Source organism: Natrix helvetica, assembly GCF_964273705.1.
Source record: "Natrix helvetica genome assembly, chromosome: W".
NCBI classification, from domain to species: domain Eukaryota; kingdom Metazoa; phylum Chordata; class Lepidosauria; order Squamata; family Natricidae; genus Natrix; species Natrix helvetica.
The window spans coordinates 84,114,573-84,134,572 of NC_138555.1; the positions used below are offsets into that span (position 1 = coordinate 84,114,573).

At 45.5% G+C, this 20,000-nt stretch overlaps 2 protein-coding genes across 2 annotated transcripts in view; both read right to left on the bottom strand.

Annotated features, from left to right (window-relative positions):
* The window catches only part of LOC309400884 (polyunsaturated fatty acid lipoxygenase ALOX15B-like), a 19,061-nt gene extending 11,388 nt beyond the window's left edge, over nucleotides 1-7,673 (bottom strand). Inside the window, exons 1-4 of the mRNA XM_081969604.1 lie at nucleotides 7,498-7,673; nucleotides 5,761-5,965; nucleotides 4,433-4,514; nucleotides 3,470-3,592 (exon numbers count right to left, since the gene is read on the bottom strand). Coding sequence (XP_081825730.1) covers nucleotides 3,470-3,592; nucleotides 4,433-4,514; nucleotides 5,761-5,965; nucleotides 7,498-7,644 — 557 coding nt within the window. The 5' untranslated portion in view covers nucleotides 7,645-7,673. The remainder of the gene's footprint in view (nucleotides 1-3,469; nucleotides 3,593-4,432; nucleotides 4,515-5,760; nucleotides 5,966-7,497) is intronic.
* A 2,870-nt stretch (nucleotides 7,674-10,543) lies between these two features.
* The window catches only part of LOC309400639 (retinal guanylyl cyclase 1-like), a gene marked incomplete at its 5' end in the record, with an annotated part of 33,671 nt that continues 24,214 nt past the window's right edge, over nucleotides 10,544-20,000 (bottom strand). Inside the window, 7 exons of the mRNA XM_081969199.1 lie at nucleotides 10,544-11,512; nucleotides 12,825-12,953; nucleotides 13,526-13,611; nucleotides 14,496-14,590; nucleotides 16,016-16,114; nucleotides 16,257-16,431; nucleotides 17,946-18,138. Of these exons, the coding sequence (XP_081825325.1) occupies nucleotides 12,866-12,953; nucleotides 13,526-13,611; nucleotides 14,496-14,590; nucleotides 16,016-16,114; nucleotides 16,257-16,431; nucleotides 17,946-18,138 (736 nt within the window). The 3' untranslated portion in view covers nucleotides 10,544-11,512; nucleotides 12,825-12,865. The remainder of the gene's footprint in view (nucleotides 11,513-12,824; nucleotides 12,954-13,525; nucleotides 13,612-14,495; nucleotides 14,591-16,015; nucleotides 16,115-16,256; nucleotides 16,432-17,945; nucleotides 18,139-20,000) is intronic.

Consider the following 20,000-nt stretch of genomic DNA (forward strand, 5'->3'; position numbering starts at 1 on the left):
AAACAAGGTAGCTGGGAGAGCAACCAAGGACCCCACAGTCATCGTCCTCTTCCCCCTCCCCCTCCTCTTCCTCCTCCTCCTCCCACCTCCATCTCCCATCTTTCCACAAACCCCAAACTTTTCTAGCACTGATGTTCCCTAGTTGGGTCATGAAATATCTGCAAGAAAACCATCAAGCTCAGAGAGCACACAAAAAAACCCACAAACTTCCTCCTCCTCCTTCCCTTCCTCCTCCTTACAAACCCTACTCCCTTGTAGCACTGATGATGTTACGTAGTTGGGTCATGAAATGTCTGCAGAGAAACCACCTAGTTTAGAGACCACTAAGAGCCCTGGAGTCATTCTCCTCCTCCTCCTCCTCCTCCTCCTCCTCCTCCTCCTCCTCCTCCTCCTCCTCCTCCTCCTTGCAAACCCCACTACCTTCTAGTACTGATGATATTTCCTAGTTGGGTCATGAAACATCTGCAGAGAAACTACCAAGTTTAGAGACCGCTAAGAGCCCTGGAGTCATCGTCCTCCTCCTCCTTTGTAACCCTCCCTTCTAGCACTGATGATGTTACCTAGTTGGGTCATGAAACGTCTGCAGAGAAACTACCAAGTTTAGAGACCGCTAAGAGCCCTGGAGTCATTGTCCTCCTCCTCCTCCTCCTCCTCCTCCTCCTCCTCCTCCTCCTCCTCCTCCTCCTCCTCCTCCTCCTCCTTCTCTTCCTCCTCCTCCTCCTCCTCTTCCTCCTTGCAAAGCCCACTCCCTTCTATTACTGATGATGTTTCCTAGTTGGGTCATGAACAGTGTGTTGGGTTTCACATTTTGTTACCACTGGTTCGCAAGCGCATGCCCCCCCTTTCCGTGCACGTGCTTTTCTTGCACACGCCCCTTCCACAAATGCCTCCAGCACAGAGGCCCACCCACAATTTCAGCAACCAGTTCAGATGAAGCAGTCTGAACTGTCCGAACCGAATATCATATCTGCTCATGAAATGACTTCAGGGAAACAACAAAGCTCAGAGATCACCAAGGATTCCACATCTTCCTCCTCCTCCTCCTCCTCCCTGCAAACCCCAGCCGCTCCTAGCACGGACGACATTCCCTAGCTGGGTCATGAAAGGAACACCCCTCCCCCAAGCTCGGAGACCACCAAAGACCCCACCGTTCAACCCTGCACTACAAATATTCTCTTCTAGGGATACCCCTAAAGATCAGACCAAGGGTTTTTGGTGCCCCCCCCCCCAAACTGACAAGACAAGACAATCATTTCACAAGGCCGCCGTTTAAAAATAAAGATCATTTTTGGGATTTTTGGATGTATAATGAGTATCGTATTTTTCGGACTATAAGACGCACCGGAGTATAAGACGCATGAAGGTTTCGAAGAGGCAAATTAAAAAAAAAAATTTGCATTCTGCAAACCTCCCAAAAATGGCCCATTTTTTGCAAAAATAGGCCCATTTTTTTTCCAAGAAAAGGGCATGAATAGCCTTTAGGAGACTTGTAGCGTTCCTGGGGGGGGGGGGGGGGCAAAAACAAGCAAAAAATGCTCCATTTTTTTTGCAAAAACAGGCCTGTTCTTTGTAAAAAAAAAAAAGAGCATTAGGAAGCTTATAGATTTCTCCTGGGGGCTGGGGGGGGGCAAAATTGAGCAAAGAACGGGCCAATGTTTGCTCATTTCTGCCCTCCATAGCCCCTAGAGCTGTCTGAAAGCCTCCTAAAGGCTATGCACAGCTGTTTCAGGAGGCAAAAAATGCTGCATTCAGTGTATAAGACGTACCCAGATTTTCAGCCTCTTTTTGAGGGGAAAAAGGTGCATCTTATACTCCGAAAAATACGGTAGTTTGGATGTATAACTAAGTAGTTCATGTATAATGAACTTCTTGATGTGTTAAAAAAATGCACGTGAAACGCTAAAGGGTAGAGAATAAGTGGAAATGCAGAGGGAACACTTAGAACGAGGGGGAGGAGAAAAGGAGATAGAAAAGGGACTGAATGAAGAACAAGAAGATACTCCAGAAGAAAAAGAGTTTGAAAAAGAAAAATACACAGATGATTGTATTGGGATTTACAATGACCCATCAAAAGGAGGCAAGGGGGAAGTGGCCTCCAAGAAGGGGAAATGAAACAGCAAAGGTGGGAATCATGGGCAAAGACTGAGGGGGGGGGAACTGGGGAAAGTGACTAAAACAATAGAATTAAAAGGGAGAAAAAAGATTGGGAAGGAAAAATACAGAAACGACAACAAGAAAGACAAAGAAAAAGCTAGGCGAATGGATGGAAAGAAGAGACTATGAAAGAAGTGGAGTTCCTGAGAGATTAAGAGAAAATGGTGGAAAGAAGGAAAGAAGGAAAAGGAGATACTAGGAGAATAGAATGAAATAATATAGAGAATATGACGTGAGTGAAATCGATTAATACCATTAATTGTGGATAATTGACTAAGTGAAATGTTTACTATATAAAATTTAATTTGAGGATAGAGCAGTGGTGGGGTCCGGCAGGTACGGACCGGTACGGACCGATACAGACCAGGACGGATCGGTATGGACCGATACGGACTGGTATGGAGTGATACAGACCAGGAGGGACCGGTATGGACCAGTACAGACCGGTACAGACCGGTATGGACTGATACAGACTGTTACGGACCAATACGGACTGGTACGAACCGATACAGACCAGGATGGACCGATCCCGACTGGTATGGACCGATACAGACCAGGACGGACCGATCCCGACTGGTACGGACTGATACAGACCAGGACGGATCGGTATGGACCGGTACAGACCAGTATGGACCGATACAGACTGGTACGGACCGATCCCGACTGGTACGGACTGATACAGACCAGGACGGACCGGTATGGACCGGTACGGACTGGTACAGACCGATACAGACCAGGACGGACCAGGACGGACTGGGACAGACCAGGACGGATGGACCGGTAGTAACCAGGAGCAGCTGACAGTGTACCGGAATGGTGGCTGGTTTGGCCCACCCACCAGCCCGCGTTCAATACCTGTTTTTAAAGCAACCGGCCAATTGCACACTCGGACACAGCGTCCGGCGCCTGCACGACCTCCGACAAGCAGCCAGGTGTCCCAGGGGCGGTGGAGTTTGCATACGTGAACAGTCCCTGTGAGCAGCGTACCGGTAGCGACGGGGAGAGGAACCCACCGCTGGGATATATGTTAGCGATAGTAAAACAGAATAATGGATGGAAATGATACGTTGAATTTGATTAACGTGGAGGGGCAAATAACGATATTGTTTACAGAAGAAATTAAAATTAAGTGGGAAAATACAGAAAGAAATCGGAGAAGCTGTAAAGGGAGGAAACCCAGACAACACTTCATTCATAAAAGAGGTTAAACTCTGTAACAAAAGTTTTTTTAAAAAAGTTTGTTTCATAAAAAAAATAAAGTTCATTCCGCCTCGCAAACGAGCCAGAGTCTTTCCCGTCCCGTCGCGAAACCTACTTGCGTTTGGCGTTTTCATGGAAGATGGCCGCTTTGATGCAGGAGAATTTGACATTGGTCTCCAGCTCCTCAAACGAGTTGACGTCTAGACAATACGGCACTCCCGGAGCAAACTCTTTCCACCTAAAGCAGCCAAGGTTAGTGGTGTGGAGAACCGGAAGATCCCAAGGAGTAGGGCAAAAAAGTCAAGATGGTGGCCGTATTGCCCCGCCCCTTTTTGAAAACGTGGCCTTTGACGGCAGAATCGTGGCGTTTGGGGGGTTTTTTGTGTGTGTGTTTGTTTGACGCCTCTCTGTAGAATTGCCCTAACATTTCACAGGAGATTTTTCTGAGCTTATTCTGCCATTTCTTTCCTTAAAAAGCCGTTTTTTGGAATAGTTCTCCTCTTGTGTCAGCTGTTAGGGTTTTTGGTGAGCAACATCAAAAAAACAACTGTACCACAATGAGAAAGGGATCATTCTTGGCCAACACACACACACACACAACCCTAAAACCAACAAACAGAAAAGGACACAGGCAGTCCTCAACTTACAACAGCTCGCTTAGGGACCACTCGGAGTTACAAGGGCACTGAAAAAAAGGGACTTATGACCATTTTTCACACTTACCACCTTTGGAGCATTCCCATGAATATGTGATCAAATTTCAGTTGCATGGCCACTGATTCATACTTATGACGGTCACAGTGAACCCGGAGAGGCATGATTCCCTTTTGCGACCTTCCGACAAGCAAAGTCAAGGGGGAAGTTGGATTCACTTAATGACCAAGTGACTAATTTAGCGATGAGCAATTCATTAAATGAAGCGGATGTAGCGATTCGCTTAACAAACGTGGCGAGAAAGGTCGTAAAATGGGACAAAACTCACTTCAGAAATGTCTCACTGAGCGACATTAATTTGGGGCTCAATGGCCCCAAAGTCGTAAGTCGAGAATTGCCTGAATTGTCCTTAAATTGCACCCACCGGTAGATATCCTGTCTCTGCTGAAGTTCTTCTTTCCGATGTTGTTGCAACCTTGGCCGAGAATCCATGGCTGGTGTCTTCGCTGCGGGGAGAGTAACCAAGTTGGAAGTTAGCCAGAGGAACCAGCTGCCTCCTCATGAGATCCCTCAAAGTAGATCCTGGAGATCCTAACTAGTGAAATTCACTGGGTGATCTTTTCTAAGAACACTGTCCGTTGGGAGCTCGATAAATTTGCAGTGCAGATAAATCCTCAACGTACAACTTAGGATCAATTTTTCACACTTACGACCAGCATCTCTATGGTCACGCGATCCAAATACAGATGCTTGGCAACTATTAGTGATGGTCGCAGTGTCCCGGGGTCCTGTGATCCCCTTTTGTGTCCTTCTGAAAGCAATGGGAAAGCCAGATCCACTTAACCATGTTATGAACTTACCGTATTTTTCGGAGTATAAGAAGCACCTTTTTTCCCTCAAAAAAGAGGGTGAAAATCCTGATGCATCTTATACACTGAATACAGCATTTTTGGCCTCCTGAAACCCTGCCCCCTTTGCAAAAATGGCCATGCATAGCCTTTAGGAGGCTCCCAGAATGCTCCTGGGGGCTGGGGAGGGCAAAAATGAGTGAAAAACGGCTCAATTTTTGCTCATTCCCCCCCCCAGACCCCCAGCAGCACTCTACAAAATTCCTAAAGGCTATGCATGTCCTTTTTTTGACAAAATGCGGCCCAGTTTTGGGAAATCTGCAGAGTAAAAAAACTTTTTTTAAAATTTGCCTCTTCAAAATGTTGGTGCGTCTTATACTCCTGTGCATCTTATACTCTGAAAAATATGGTAACTGCAGGGATTCTGTCAGGGTATGCACAGTGTGACTATGTCGGACAACCCAGGAGCAAATACAGTAAACAGAGGTTCAAAATTTAAATAGTGGTTTTATCTATAAAGAATATATACATACAAGTACTTTAGTCAGACCTCAAACAATCAGCAATCAGCAATTACAGCAGGGAAGCACATATGGAGAGAGAGATACACCCCAACAGGGCCTCTTCTTATTACAGGCTCTTAAAGTGATATCAGCCCAAAAACCTTGCTGACTCATTCCCAGCATTACATCATCGTAGCACTTAAATCATTACCCTGACAAGATTCGCTTAGAGAATCCAGACAAGAAAGGTCATAAAATGGAGCTGAACTCACTGAACAAAATGTCTTGTTTAGCAACAGAAGTGTTGGGCTCAATGGCGGTTGTAATGCGAGGATTACCTTTGATGAGTGGAACCAGAAAACCACAATTTATCTTTTTCCCCCTTGAGTAGACCTACTTACCAGTTCCTTCTCTGAGCTCTAGTGGCCAGGAGTCCTCTATCCACTGGTAGCAAGGGAAGTTGTAGGTCACCTCTTCAGCCGACATCACCGTGACAAAATCGCAATACCAGCGGTCCGGTTTATCGTCCCTCAAAACCTCTTTCTGGAGACGGAGGAGAACGATCTCCCCCAGGTGACGTTCACAAGTGATTTCGTATTCGGTCTCCTGCCGTCGACAGACACATCCGGAAAGGCGCCATGGGAAATAAAAGAAGGTTTCATGAGTCTGAGGAACCTCAACAGGTTCTGTAGGCGACCTTCCCGCCAGTTCTATTCACCCTTCCATTCTCTGCTAAGCTTGGAGAAATCGGATGGTGGGGAACGACCGATTTTGGCTCTGGTGAGGAGCAGGGGTGGGATCCTGTCGGTTTAACCACCAGTTCAGTGATCAGGTGTTTCACGCTGCACAGTTTTACCAAAAGTTACCTTCCACATTACTTCTTGGGGAGAAACCCAGCTGAGGCGCAACAATCTGCTCTTCCACGCTAATCAGCTCAGAGGATATAGGTAAGTAAAGCGCAATTGGGCCCATCTGATCGTCAAAGCAAACCAGTTCACCCAAACCGGTACAAACCGACTGAATCCTCACCCCTGGAACTGAGGAGAAATGAACTTTGGGAATGAAGTGTGGATTTCAACTCCCAGAATTCTCCTACTTTTACAATAAACAGAGTTGGAAGGGACCTTGGAGATCTTCTAGTCCAACTTCTCCAGACAGCAAAGTCTGGGGTTTTAAGTCCCCAAGGTTGGGAAACAGAATCACAGAGTCATTTTTTGCAATCGAGTTCCATGGAGTTGAGTTTACTCCAAAGTGAGCATATAGAGGCTTGCGAGTTTAACACGGGGAGGATATTGGGTCTCTTGGTGCCTCAAAATTGAGTCCTGTTGCAAGGAATAGGACAGGACAGGACAGAAGAGTAGAGGAGCGGAGTGGAGTTGAGTCGAGTCCAATAGAGTAGAGTGAAGTAGAGTAGAGAATAGAATAGAATTTAGAATAGAATTTAGAATAGAATTTAGAATAGAATTTAGAATAGAATTTAGAATAGAATTTAGAATAGAATTTAGAATAGAATTTAGAATAGAATTTAGAATAGAATAGAATTTAGAATAAAATTTAGATTAGAATGGGGTAGAATTTAGAATAGAATTTAGAATGCAATAGAATTTAGAATAGAATTTAGAATAGAATAGAATAGAATTTAGAATAGAATTTAGAATAGAATAGGGTAGAGGAATAGGATAGAATAGAATTTAGAATGCAATAGAATTTAGAATAGAATTTAGAATAGAATAGAATAGAATTTAGAATAGAATAGGGTAGAGGAATAGAATAGAATAGAATTTAGAAGAGAATAACAGAGTTAGAAGGGACCTTGGAGGTCTTCTAGTCCAACCCCCTCTCCGCCCGCCGTTCAAGCAGGAAACCCTACACCGCTTCAGACAAATGCTTGTCTAATCTCTTCTTAAAAACTTCCCATGTCAGAGCATTCACAACTTCTGGAGGCAAGTTGTTCCCCTTATTAATTGTTAATTGTTTCTAATTGCCGAAGCCCATAGCATCTCTCTCTCCCTCCCTCCCTCCCTCCTTCCCTCCCTCCTCCTGCCCCCCCCTCTCTCCCTGCACACACACACACACGAGGTAAAAAGTGAGCAGATCTCAACTTTTGAAGGCATCTACGATCGGATCCATCAACCCACCATGTCTCCGCGGAAACTAGGACTCCGGGTGCCCAGCGTGGTTTTCGGACTCTCGCCTTCGGTGCCCACCAAGGTGACAGAAGTTGAATCAAAGGTGCCCAAATCGCAAGCGTTGCCCGTCGCAACTCGCACCTTGTACGCGGCCATGATGGAGATCGGCCTTCTTGCAGGATGGCCTTCTGTCCCGTCCCCCTCCCAAGGATGGAGACTATGAAACGTGTCAAGAGTTTCCCTGCTTATAAGACTATCGTTCTCCCAGCCCAGCCCCACCCCACCACCCTGTAAAGCTCCCCTCCCATCCCAGAAATAATAACTGACTGTCAGATCGACGTTATCTTGAGTGACAGTTACGCAAAGGCTAAAGAAAGAGGAACTACATTTGCACGGGTGACAAGGGCAGCTCGTTGGAGGAGAAGGGAGGGGGCTCCTCCAAATCCCCTCCCGTCCCCATATGGCACCCTCTTAAAGGACATGTCGAAACCACAAAAATCCAGTGGGAAGTCCCGTCTAGGCATTTGACCACCGAAGAGACAATTTGGAGATATTGCAGGGATGCTGAAGGATCTGCCTTCAAAGGTCTGGAAAATAACGTGTGTGTGGCCGGTTCCCGTTTCGATGTTATCTGGAGCAGATTTCCTGTTCTCCTTCCCGTTTTTCCCTACACCTGTAGCTGGTTTTATTACACTGGGAAACAGTTTCTCGCCTACAGGAAGCTGGGTGGAATGAAGAGATGTCTCATGTTTTGATGCTTGGTGGGTTTTTTGCAGATGTTTCATTACTAAACTGGGTAATATCATCAGTGCTATGTAGAAAGGGGTTGCCGGAGGTGTTGGGGGGATTGTGGGCCCTTGGTGTCCTCAGAGCTTAGTTGTCTTCCTACAGACATTTCATGACCCAATTAGGTAACACTATCAGTGCTAGAGGAGGAGAAGGTGGAAAAAAGGGAGGAGGAGGAGGAGGAGGAGGAGGAGGAGGAGGAGGAGGAGGAGGAGGAGGAGGAGGAGGAGGAATAAGAATGTGAGGTTATCGATGCTCTCTGAGTTTGGTGGTTTTCTTGCAGACGTTTCATGACCCCACCAGATAACATCATCAGTGCCAGAAGGGAAGATTTAAAGACAGAGAAAAGGAGGAGAAGGAGGAGAAGGAGGAGGAGGAGAAGGAGGAATAGGAATGTGAGGTCATTGATGCTCTCTGAGCTTCGTGGTTTTCTTGCAGATGTTTCATGACCCAACTAGGTAACATTATCAGTGCTAGAAGGGAGTGGGGTTTGGAAGGAAGAGGAGGAGGAGGAGGAGGAGGAGGAGGAGGAGGAGGAGGAGGAGGAGGAGAAGAAGAAGAAGAAGAAGAAGAAGAAGAAGAAGAAGAAGAAGAAGAAGAAGAAGAAGAAGAAGAAGAAGAAGAAGAAGAAGAAGAAGAAGAAGAAGAAGAAGAAAAGGACTGAGGGGTCCTTGGTGCTCTCTGACCTTGGTTGGTTTCTTGCAGACATTTCACGACCCAACTAGGTAACATCATCAGGGCCAAGGAATGACATTTGCTCTTAATTTATATTCTAGTGGCTGGCCTTGTCAATGTTGGCGGGAGCGATCTTAGAGGTTCTTTGGTCAGGCTGTTTACTGTTGGCTTGTTGGGCAACCCTTCGATTGTTAATCAGGGAATTAATCTATGCTGATCTGGGGGTTGATTGCTGGAGGGGGGGGCAGATATTTCAGTCTTTGTGTTCTCGTTTTGATTTGTTGGTTGTCTCGTTTGCACACTAGGTGGATGTTGTTCGCGTCTTTGGTGTCTCTTGCCAGAATTCTGAACGGTTGGGCTTCCAAAGTATGGAAGGTCAAGCATTGGGGGTGGGGGGTGTCCACTTTTTGGTGTTACCAGTTGGCACGTGTCTAGTAGGACCTCCACACAATCCATAGGACTTCTCGCGGACAACTTCACACACTTACCCCTCCCTTCCCTTTAGCCTCACCCCGAATCCTCTCGTGATCCGTTTTATCCCCTCCAACTGAAAGCAATCACAACGGCAGCCCGACAGTTTTGCAAAATATATATTTTAAAATCAATCAAACAGACCAAAACGAGGGGTCGTCAATCTTAAATACTCAAAAGAACCATTGGGATCCGTTCCCCACCGAAAAGAAAACACCGGGAGTCACACACAAAAACGACCCGTTGTTCGAAAAGCTCAATAAATCACCTGCCAGCGGGTGTCGCACCTTAGCGGTTATGACACATTATTTCGAGGGACAGGGAGCCGCAGGAGAGGGATGGAAGAGCCACATGTGGCTCCGGAGGGCGCCGGTTGCTGACCCCTGGACCATAAATGACGTTTATGAAAATGAACATTTTTTGCCCGCGGGACAATATTCGAGATCTGGATTTTGGGCAGGGGGACAATAGAAAAATAGGGGTTTCCATTAGCAAAATATTCACTAAGCTCCTTTTCCCCGTCAAGAAAATATAATCTTATATCTCTGTATCTTTATATTTAAATGCCAATAGAGCGAACGTTAAAATTCGGACGCAGAATTAATTTAGCCGTAACGTTGAAACGATGGGCCCAATCGGGAGACTCCGAATAATTAAATTTCAGGTCATTTTGTAGCGTTTTAGCTAAAGATCACATTCTGTTTTTCATCCTCTGGGATGACAGAATGGTCTTCCCTACTCTCACAGCCAGTGGGGAATTCTGGGAGTTGAAATCCAGACATCGTGAAAGTGACGAGTTCGAAAACCACTGCGAGAACTGGATTACAGAATTGAAAAATTCAAAGTCGGCTTGGGAAATTTTGGGAAAGACCCGATGCCTTTGTAAAGCTTCCTTGGTTTGGTATACAACCAAGTTTTGTGGTTGAAGTTTTGTGGACTTCAACTCCCAGAATCCCCCCAGGCTGGCTGGGGGAATTCTGGGAGTTGAAGTCCACATGGCTTAACGTGACCAAAATGAAGAAACACTGCAAACAATGATTAGTTACTTCAAAATGCTATATTTAAACACCATTATTTTTCCAGAAGGAAGTTTTGAGGCAACCCATTTCCCCAAATTCGGATCCCCAAATTCATCCTTGTCTCTCATCCTCAAGTGGATTTTTTTTTAAAAAAATACACAAGATTTAACACAATTTCTCCTCAAAATAGCTAAAACGAACGTTCTTGGATTGTAGAGCAGTTGGGCCTGGTCCAAATTCTCTACTTCTCTACTTTATATTGTCCTCTCTATCGCTGCTTTTGAGGTGGAGATAAATTAAATTAAATTCAGACTCCTGGATCAGAAGAGAAAACAAATTCTTTAAGAAAAAGCCCTTTTTGTATATAAATTGTCACAAATATTCTTTTGAGGGAACGCCGATATCTAACGGTTGGCCGTCGGAAGTCCAAACGTCATTGGTGTCCACGAATATTGTCTCATTCGCCGTACAGTCTCCATCCCAGCTTCACCTCTGCATGGATTTGGTTTCTTCTAGAAAATCAGAAGACAATCAACAAGCTCTTCTTGAAGCTCTCCTTCTGTTGCCTTGGGTTGTGTCCACAAAGCCCTCCAAGACCAGTCCCAGCTGGATTATCTCACCACGATTTCTCTGAAATCATTGTCTTCCATTTTGGTTTTAGGCCTTTCTCTCCACTTGATCTCTTTGCTACGGAAATAATTAACGATATTATGGAATCCCGATGTCCATCTTCACCAAAAGCCAGACCAATGGGAAGTCAAGAACGACTGCCATTCCTGGCTTGGCCAAAGTCCCACCATGTTCCTTGGCTCTGCTCTAAAGACTTCAAATGAGGAGGATCAAGTTGGCTGAGATCCCACAGTGTGCGTCTCACCGTTTGTCACCATGGTGAGTAAGAAGTCCAAGACACAGCCGAAGTCCCATCACACAGACTAGAAGTTCGAAAGTAGCAGAAGATACGGATGGGAAAGGATGCATCCCTTTGGATTATTATGGGATGGTTCCCTGCTCAGGTGTGGATTCATCCTCTTGCCCAGAGGCCTTCAGCAGAAAACTCCTGAGAGTTGGTTGACCTGGTTAAAGAAGAGCAATGAAGAGTTATATATAAGAGTTATATATAATATATAAACTAGTATAGATCGAAATAGATCTATACTAGTCTCCCTTTATTTATTTATCAGTACAAATACAACACACACACACACACACATATACATACATACATACATACATACATACATACATACATATATATATATATATATATATATATATATATATATATATATGTTTTCGTAGATTTTCACGGATGTAGGTATGCTGGTTTTGTTGTATTCGGGTCTTTTCCCGTGTAAAGTTGAGATTGTCTTTGCAACGTTTCGGCAGGATCACACCTGCCATCTTCAAGCGTGGGCTCAAAATGTGGGCTTAAAATGGGAATGGAGCTGCCGTCTTTCTGTAAGTCTTGGTGGGAGGGGGATGGGGTGCTGGCTTTGTTTCAGTAAGTGGAATGATTGGTTGTGTGGTTGTATCATGATTGGTAGATTGGTGCTGATTGGTGCAGGCTGCGTGTGCATTGTTGTTTTGTATTGTAACGGCTTGGGTGGTGGGTGGTGTTCGCTTGTTGGCTAGGGCTGGTTTCCAGATGTTTGGTAGGCGGGAGGTATCATCACGTTTGTTCATGCTGTGGGGGTGTTTCTCTATTTCGATGGCTTCCATGATTATTCTCTTGTGGAGGTGTTCTGTTTTGGAGATTAACCTGGCTCCTTCAAAGTTGATTTGCTTAAAGCCTTAAAGCTACAGGCCTTAAAGCTACAGGATATGAAATCAACTTTGAAGGAGCCAGGTTAATCTCCAAAACAGAACACCTCCACAAGAGAATAATCATGGAAGCTGATAACCTGGCATTGCCCACATATTTATTTATAGGGGGCAAAATATCCAGACCAAACATAATTTCTAACGTTGGATTTTCCCCCCTGACCAGAGGGAGTTCCCTTGTAGAGTACCGTGGAGCTGTCACCATGGCAACTTCACTGCTCTGCACAGTATAATTCATTTTACAGCAGTACGGTAGAAGCCATTTGAAGGCACAACAGGCTGTATCTTAACAGAACACACACCCCGAGGGTTTTTTGGGGTGTCTTACCCCCTTACAATTTCCAGAGAGTAAGTACCAAGTTTAGTTGAGATTGCTCGAGGCGTTCCAGAGTTATGCTGGAACACACACACACTCTCTCACACACACACACAGAGAGCCATTTTAACATATATAAATAATGTAACGTAACGTAACAATATAGAGACTTCATGACACTTTGCTTCATTTTGAAGCAAGGACTAACGAATGCAGCCAGTTCAACGTTGATCCCATCCTGGTCTCACCTCCATCCCAACTGGCTTCATGCAACGGTCTCCTTCCCAGGTTACATTTTGTGTCCCGGACGAGCTTTCTGTAACTTCTCCTTCCGATCCAGAGGAATTTCATCCATGCTGATTCCGTGGCTGCTCGCCCTGAAGGAAAAAAGAGGAAACTCACGGAAGGCCTGGGCCAGAAAGAAGCAGGAGCAGGCTGGGGAAGGGCTTGGAGGGCGAAACCTTCTAGAGCAGGGGTCTCCAAAATTTAAGCCTGGTAGACTTCAACTCCCAGAATTCCTCAGCCATCTTCTTTTTCCCCACTTTGCTGAAGTGAAGATATATTACGTTTACTGCATACCCACCATCTACTAAGAAAGTTACCCTACGTGGCTGGCTGGGGAATTCTGGGAGTTGAAGTCCACACGTCTTAAAATTGCCAAAATTAGACACTCCTGATTTAAGACGTGTGGACTTGAACTTCCAGAATTCCCCAGCCATCTCCTTTTCCCCCCACTTTGTTGAAGTCAAGATATATTACACTTACTGCATACCCACCATCTATTAAGAAAGTTACCCTACGTGGCTGGCTGGGGAATTCTGGGAGTTGAAGTCCACCAGTCTTAAAGTTGTCAAAATTGGAGACCCCTGATTCCAGAGAACATTTCAAGAAAGCCGTGAGTTTAGCCCTGGGGAAACAACATCCTGTGCCAAAGGCGGTGCCCTCTTACCCCGGCTTCAGGTCTGGGGGAGTAGGAATAGGTTTGGTAAAGCCGTCGCGACCGATGAGCCAGTAAGTATCTTCCGTGCCTTTTCCCTAAAGAGGAAGTGAGATGCATCAGATCAAAGTAAAATTAGTCATTTCTCAAAAGTTTGCCCACGGATTTGCAGGCCCTTTCCTTAATTTTTTTTCGTTCCTTTTTGCGATGGCTGTGAAAGTTGGACCCTAAGGAAGGCTGAGCGCCAAAGAATGGAGGCCTTTGAACTCTGGTGCTGGAGAAGACTCCTGCATTGAGTCCCTTGGACTGCAAGGCCATCCAACCGGTCAGTCCTAGAGGAGATCAAGCCGGACTGCTCTTTAGAAGGCCAGATCCTGAAGAGGAAACTCAAATGTTTTGGCCACCTAATGAGAAAGAAGGACTCCTTGGAGAAGAGCCTCATGCTGGGAACGATGGAGGGCAGAAGAAGAAGGGGACGACAGAGAAGGAGGTGGCTGGATGGAGTCCGTGAAGCAGTTGACGTGAGCTTCAATGGACTCCAGAGGATGGTAGAGGACAGGAAGGCATGGAGGAACATTGTCCATGGGGTTGCGATGGATTGGACATAACTAACCAGTAGAAGAAGACATTTGTAGCCCAGGGTTACAACGGCCTTAAAAACGACCTGAAAACGGCCTTAAAAACAACCCGAAATTGCTCCCCACCACCACCAAAAATGGGCAAAAATGCCAAACAAAAACAGGTATGCCCGCACCGGATAGATGCCCTTCAGGTTTCCAGCAATCACGCATACATGTTCCAGTTTCAGCACTTGGTGCTGAAAAGCTTCGCCATCGCTGTCTTAGCTGCTTGCTTTTGTGTTTGGGTCTGATAACACAATATGTTCCTTTGCAATTTTGCAACTCATCTTTTTTCTCACTCTCTCTCTTTCACTTTCTCTGCCCGAGCTATGGCTTAATTTCCGAATACAATTTTGCGATACCTTCAACTCCGTTTTCCCCCGTAAGTCGAGCTTGTACCCTTCTTTGAGGGCCTGCAGGATCTCCACCGTCCGCAGGTTGACGTGGATTCGATAAGCTGCAAAAACGACACAACAGCGACGCGTGGAAAAACACACCGAGTTTGAAGCGCCCCCACAAACCAAACCAACCTCGACGGGTTTTTTGGGGGAAAACCCCAACTGCCAGGGTGGTACGAGGTGGATCAGCAAAGCATTAAAAGAAGGAATAAGGGTAGAGTTCAGCCATCATTCAAATGAGGTTAGATCTGACGGTCTGTCAGGTTTCCCAAAGATGCCCTAATTGATTCATGAGCCTCGAGCCAAGTCTCAAAAGAGAACCAGTCATTTATTAGGAACACCATTTCGGCAATACCGTATTGCAGTCCGATCCGACCCTCGTTTGAATGATGGCTGAAGTTTACTACCCCTGTTCCTCCCCTCCCTTCAGTCTGTGTCATAAATCACATTCTCCAATGAGGTGCACCCCTTCCAAGCCTGCTGCGGTAATCTGAGATCCAGCTCTAGCCGAAGGTATGCGTGGAATGCCCCTTTCCTCACCATGGCAACTTTGTGAGTTGACACAGGCCTTCAATTGGGCGGTCACAGAAGTGTTCAAAGTAGCTACTTCATTGTTCGCTGCCTATAGTAGAAGAATCTTCCCAGAACTTTTGCCTGGGAGAAATCTACTCTGTTTCCCTGAAAATAAGACCTCCCTGGATAATTAGCCCAATCGGGCTTTGGAGCGCATGCGCTGAAATAAGCCCTCCCCCGAAAATAAGCCCTCCCCCCCAAAAAATTTTAACACAGCAGCAGCCGTGAGGTGACCACGCTCGCCGCCTCCTGCACCTCAAAAATAATAAGACCTCCCCGGAAATAAGGCTAAGGGCTTATTTTTGGGGGGGGCAAAAGAAAATAATGTTGTATTTTTTGGGAAAACACGGTAGGTAAGACCTAGAATGTAGAATAATTTTGTTGTCATTTTGAATATACGCTAATCGGAGTACATTAAAATGAAAATTCGTTGCATACAATTCCCCAGGGGTCAGCACCCCCAACTACATAAACATGACAGAATAAAGAAATAAATAAATAAATACAAAACTATGTATATGCCCACATATATTGTATGGTGCAGAGAGAGAACATAGTTTAGTTTGGATATACACATGTAAATGGTGAGAAAAACTAATATTGTGAGTTTACCAGGCGGACGACACAAGGAACAAAGCTGATACACAATCAGGAGTCCTGATAGAAATACTCCGAAGCCCCCTCCCAGAGGGGAGCAACGGACAGACCATAAAGTGGGTATGTGGGGTCTCTAAGGGCTTCAACCTCTAAGCCCACAGCGCTTATAAACAGCATCCCGAATAACGGGAAGCGAGCTTCCTATAATCTTCTCTGCTGTCCTCACCACTCTCTGTAGGGGCTTTCTATCAGAACCAGTAATTTTTTAAAAATTAGATTTCACCACTGCCACAACGCAAGGATGAATTACTCACGAAGGCCGGTGGACTCCATCCGCGAGGCAGTGTTGACTGTATCCCCGAAGAGACAGTAGCGTGGCATCGTCAGTCCCACCACACCAGCCACACAGGGCCCTGTCAAGGATATCGGACAAATTCAGTTCTGAAAGGTCAGGAGCGGGTTCCAACCAGTATTCGGCATGACGTCCCATTTTTAAGGAAGGGGAAGGCAGGGAGCCACCGAAAAGGGACGCCCTTCAACCTTGCCGTGCCCTACCGGAGTGCAGGCCGATGCGTATCCGGACGGGGACATCGGGCATATGACGCATCTTGAAAGTGCCCACTGCACTGAGGATATCGAGGGACATGTTGGCGATCTCGCCCGCGTGCCGTTTCCCGTTCCGTTTTGGCAGCCCGGACGCCACCATGTAGGCATCGCCGATGGTCTCCACCTGTCAATCAGAGGAGGAGCGGTGAAAACAGCCCAAAAAAGGGGTGAAATTCAGCAGGTTCTGACCGGTTCTGGACAATCAGTAGTGGAAATTCTGAGTAGTTTGGAGAACTGGCAAATACCACCTCTGGCTGGCCCCAGGAGTGGGGAAGGAATGGGGATTTTGCAGTATCCTTCCCCTGGAGTGGGGAGGGAATGGGGATTTTGCAGTATCCTTCCCCTGGAGTGGGGAGGGCGTGGGGATTTTGCAGTATCCTTCCCCTGGAGTGGGGAAGGAATGGGGATTTTGCAGTATCCTTCCCCTGGAGTGGCGAGGGTGTGGGGATTTTGCAGTTTCCTTCCCCTGGAGTGGGGAGGGAATGGGGATTTTGCAGTATCCTTCCCCTGGAGTGAGGAGGGAATGGGGATTTTGCAGTATCCTTCCCCTGGAATGGGGAGGGAATGGGGATTTTGCAGTATCCTTCCCCTGGAGTGAGGAGGGAATGGGGATTTTGCAGTATCCTTCCCCTGGATTGGGGAGGGAATGGGGATTTTGCAGTATCCTTCCCCTGGAGTGAGGAGGGAATGGAGATTTTGCAGTATCCTTCCCCTGCCACGCCCACCAAGCCACGTCCACAGAACTGGAAGTAAAAAAAATGGAATTTCACCACTGGCCAAAAGGTCTCGGGGAAAGGGGCACTTGGCTTAGCTCCGGAAGCGAAGCGAGGAAGGGAGGAATCGAGCATTTGCAGTCCAATCATGCTGCAGATGCAGAATGAACCCAGATGTTGGCATTTGGTGCAAAAAATCCGGGGTGAATTAGTGACTTTCCAGAAACTGCATTAGAAACTCGTTGAGCCATGAGTTGAAAGCTGAGGGTAGCCGTTCTCCTGATTAATTGTTCTCACTGTTGGGAAATTTCTCCTTATACAAATGCCACACACAGAATACTTTATTTGTCAGAGAGAAGTTCCTCCGAGGATGGGCTCCAGCACAAGTCAGAAAGCTGGGAAGATAAAACCTCCCATCCCGGTGACCGACCCAGATTAGACTCTGCAATATTATTAGAAGTGGTATTCAGCCGCTTCGGAACGGTTTCCCCGAACCGATAGCGTAAATTGTGGGTCGACCCGTCCCAGCTCTATGACGTCCTTTATAGGCACGTTTTCAAGCCTAAGCGTATGCGTGGAAGGCTGAATGCATGCGTGGAAGGCTGAATGCATACGTGGGAGGCTGAATGCATGCGTGGGAGGCTGAATGCATGCGTGGGAGGCTGAATGCATGCGTGGGAGGCTGAATGCATGCGTGGGAGGCTGAATGCATGCGTGGAAGGCTGAATGCATGCGTGGAAGGCTGAATGCATGCGTGGACAGAGGCGCATTTGAGCAAAGCGTGCCCTCACATGCGCTCACATGTGCAAACTGGTAGGGAAAGTAAGTGAATACCGCCCCCTGTATCCCAGGACATGAAGTTTTGCCTTCATCCGTAAACTATCTTCCGCCCATAACATAAAAGATGGCTGATATCTCCCTTCACCTTATACACGTCATGGGAGCCGATGATGGCGTCGAAGAGGGTGTACAGGTCGTTGAGCAGGTCAACCACCTCAATGGGGTCGCTCATGGCCGAGATGGTGGTGAAGCCCACGATGTCGCTGAAATATAAGGTCACCTCTTCGAAATATTCGGGTTCCACCGGGGCGCCTGTCTTCAGGGCCTCGGCCACAGAACTGAAGGGATTGGAAGCAGAGAAAGGTCAGTTCGAGGCAGCGGATCAGCCTTGAAAATGCCAAAGAAATGCTAGGCGGTGTTGCAAAAAAAAGATTGCACTCTGGCAACCTAGCGGCTTCCAAAATTGTTCGGTTAGAGGAATTCTTAGCCAGTATATTGATTGCATCTTTTAACAGATTAACGTTAAATTAAGCTAAGCTATGTTAAATTAAGTTACAAATTAAGTTTAAAGTTAAGTTAAAAGTTCAATTAAAAGTTCAATTAAAAGTTCAATTAAAAGTCCAGTTAAAAGTTAAGTTAAAAGTTCAATTAAACGTTCAGTTAAAAGTTCAGTCAAAAGTTCAATTAAAAGTTCAGTTAAAAGTTCAATTAAAAGTTCAGTTAAAAGTTCTATTAAAAGTTCAGTTAAAAGTTCAATTAAAAGTTCAGTTAAAAGTTCAGTTAAAAGTTCAATTAAAAGTTCATAAACGTTAAGTTAAAAGTTAAATTAAAAGTTAAGTTAAAAGTTAAATTATAAGTTCAGTTAAAAGTTCAGTTAAAAGTTCAGTTAAAAGTTCAATTAAAAGTTCATAAAAGTTAAGTTAAAAGTTAAATTAAAAGTTCAGTTAAAAGTTCAGTTAAAAGTTCAATTAAAAGTTCAGTTAAACGTTCAATTGAAAGTTCAGTTAAAAGTTCAATTAAAAGTTAAGTTTAAAGTTAAATTAAAAGTTCAATTAAAAGTTCAGTTCAATTAAGCTAAAAGTTCAGTTAAGTTAGTAGGAAATCAAGGCCTGAATAACAAAATAAGAGAGATAAAAGGGGACCTTGGAGGTCTTCTAGTCCAACCCCTTGTTCAAGCAGGAGACCCCCATATCATTCCAGACAACTGGTTGTCCAGTCTCTTCTTAAAAACCTTCAGTGTTGAAGCACCCACAACTTCTTGAGGCAAGTGGTTCCACTGATGAATTGTTCTAATTTTTAGGAAAATTATTTTTAGGTTGGCTCTCTCCTTGATTAGTTTCCATTCTTTGCTTCTTGTCCTGGTTTGGAGAATAACTTGACTCCCTCTTCTTTGGGGCCGCCCCTCAGATACTGGTAGACTGCTATCATGTCACCCCTACTTCTTCTTTTCATTAAACTAGGGACACCCAGTTCCTGCAACTGTTCTTCATACGGGTATTGTGGCCTAGTTAGGGTAATAAAATGTCTGGAAACGCTAAGTGGGATTTAGTTTCGGCTACCCAGAAGTCTGTGCCAAGATGTTAGTCATAATAAATGAATGGGGTTTTTTGGAACTTTGTCTCGGGGCTCGTAAATTAATTAGGCCAACTCTTGGAAACTTCACAACGTCTGCAAGAAAACAAACAAGCTCAGAGACTACCACAGACCACTCATATGCTGCCTCTGCCTCCCAGCACTTTGCCTCCTTGCAACAAACAGCAAACAGTACAGAAGATATACACTGTTTGTGGTGTTACGTTTCACACTATACTTGTACAGATGCTGTTAAAATTGATGTGGCTTTCTGGAAGTATACTTTATTCTCTGCTGTTGAAAAGAAGGTACAATAGCACTGGGCCTCTTCAGATCAAGCGTTTATTTCAAAAAGCTTCTTCGTTTTGTTAAGTTGTCTAGAACAATAATAAAGCAGTCTTTAAAAAATAAGTCTAATACTCTGAACATCAATCTCTCTGCTGGATAGCCATTTGTCTGTGAAACGGTATAGGTTTTCCTGCCTAGGCAGGGGGCTGGACTAGAAGACCTCCAAGGTCCCTTCCAACTCTGCTATTGTATTGTATTGTATAACATTCTACAGGCATTTATAGTTATTGACTTACCTCCTTGCAGCAAACAGCCAACAGCCTGATTAGCACAAGGGGGA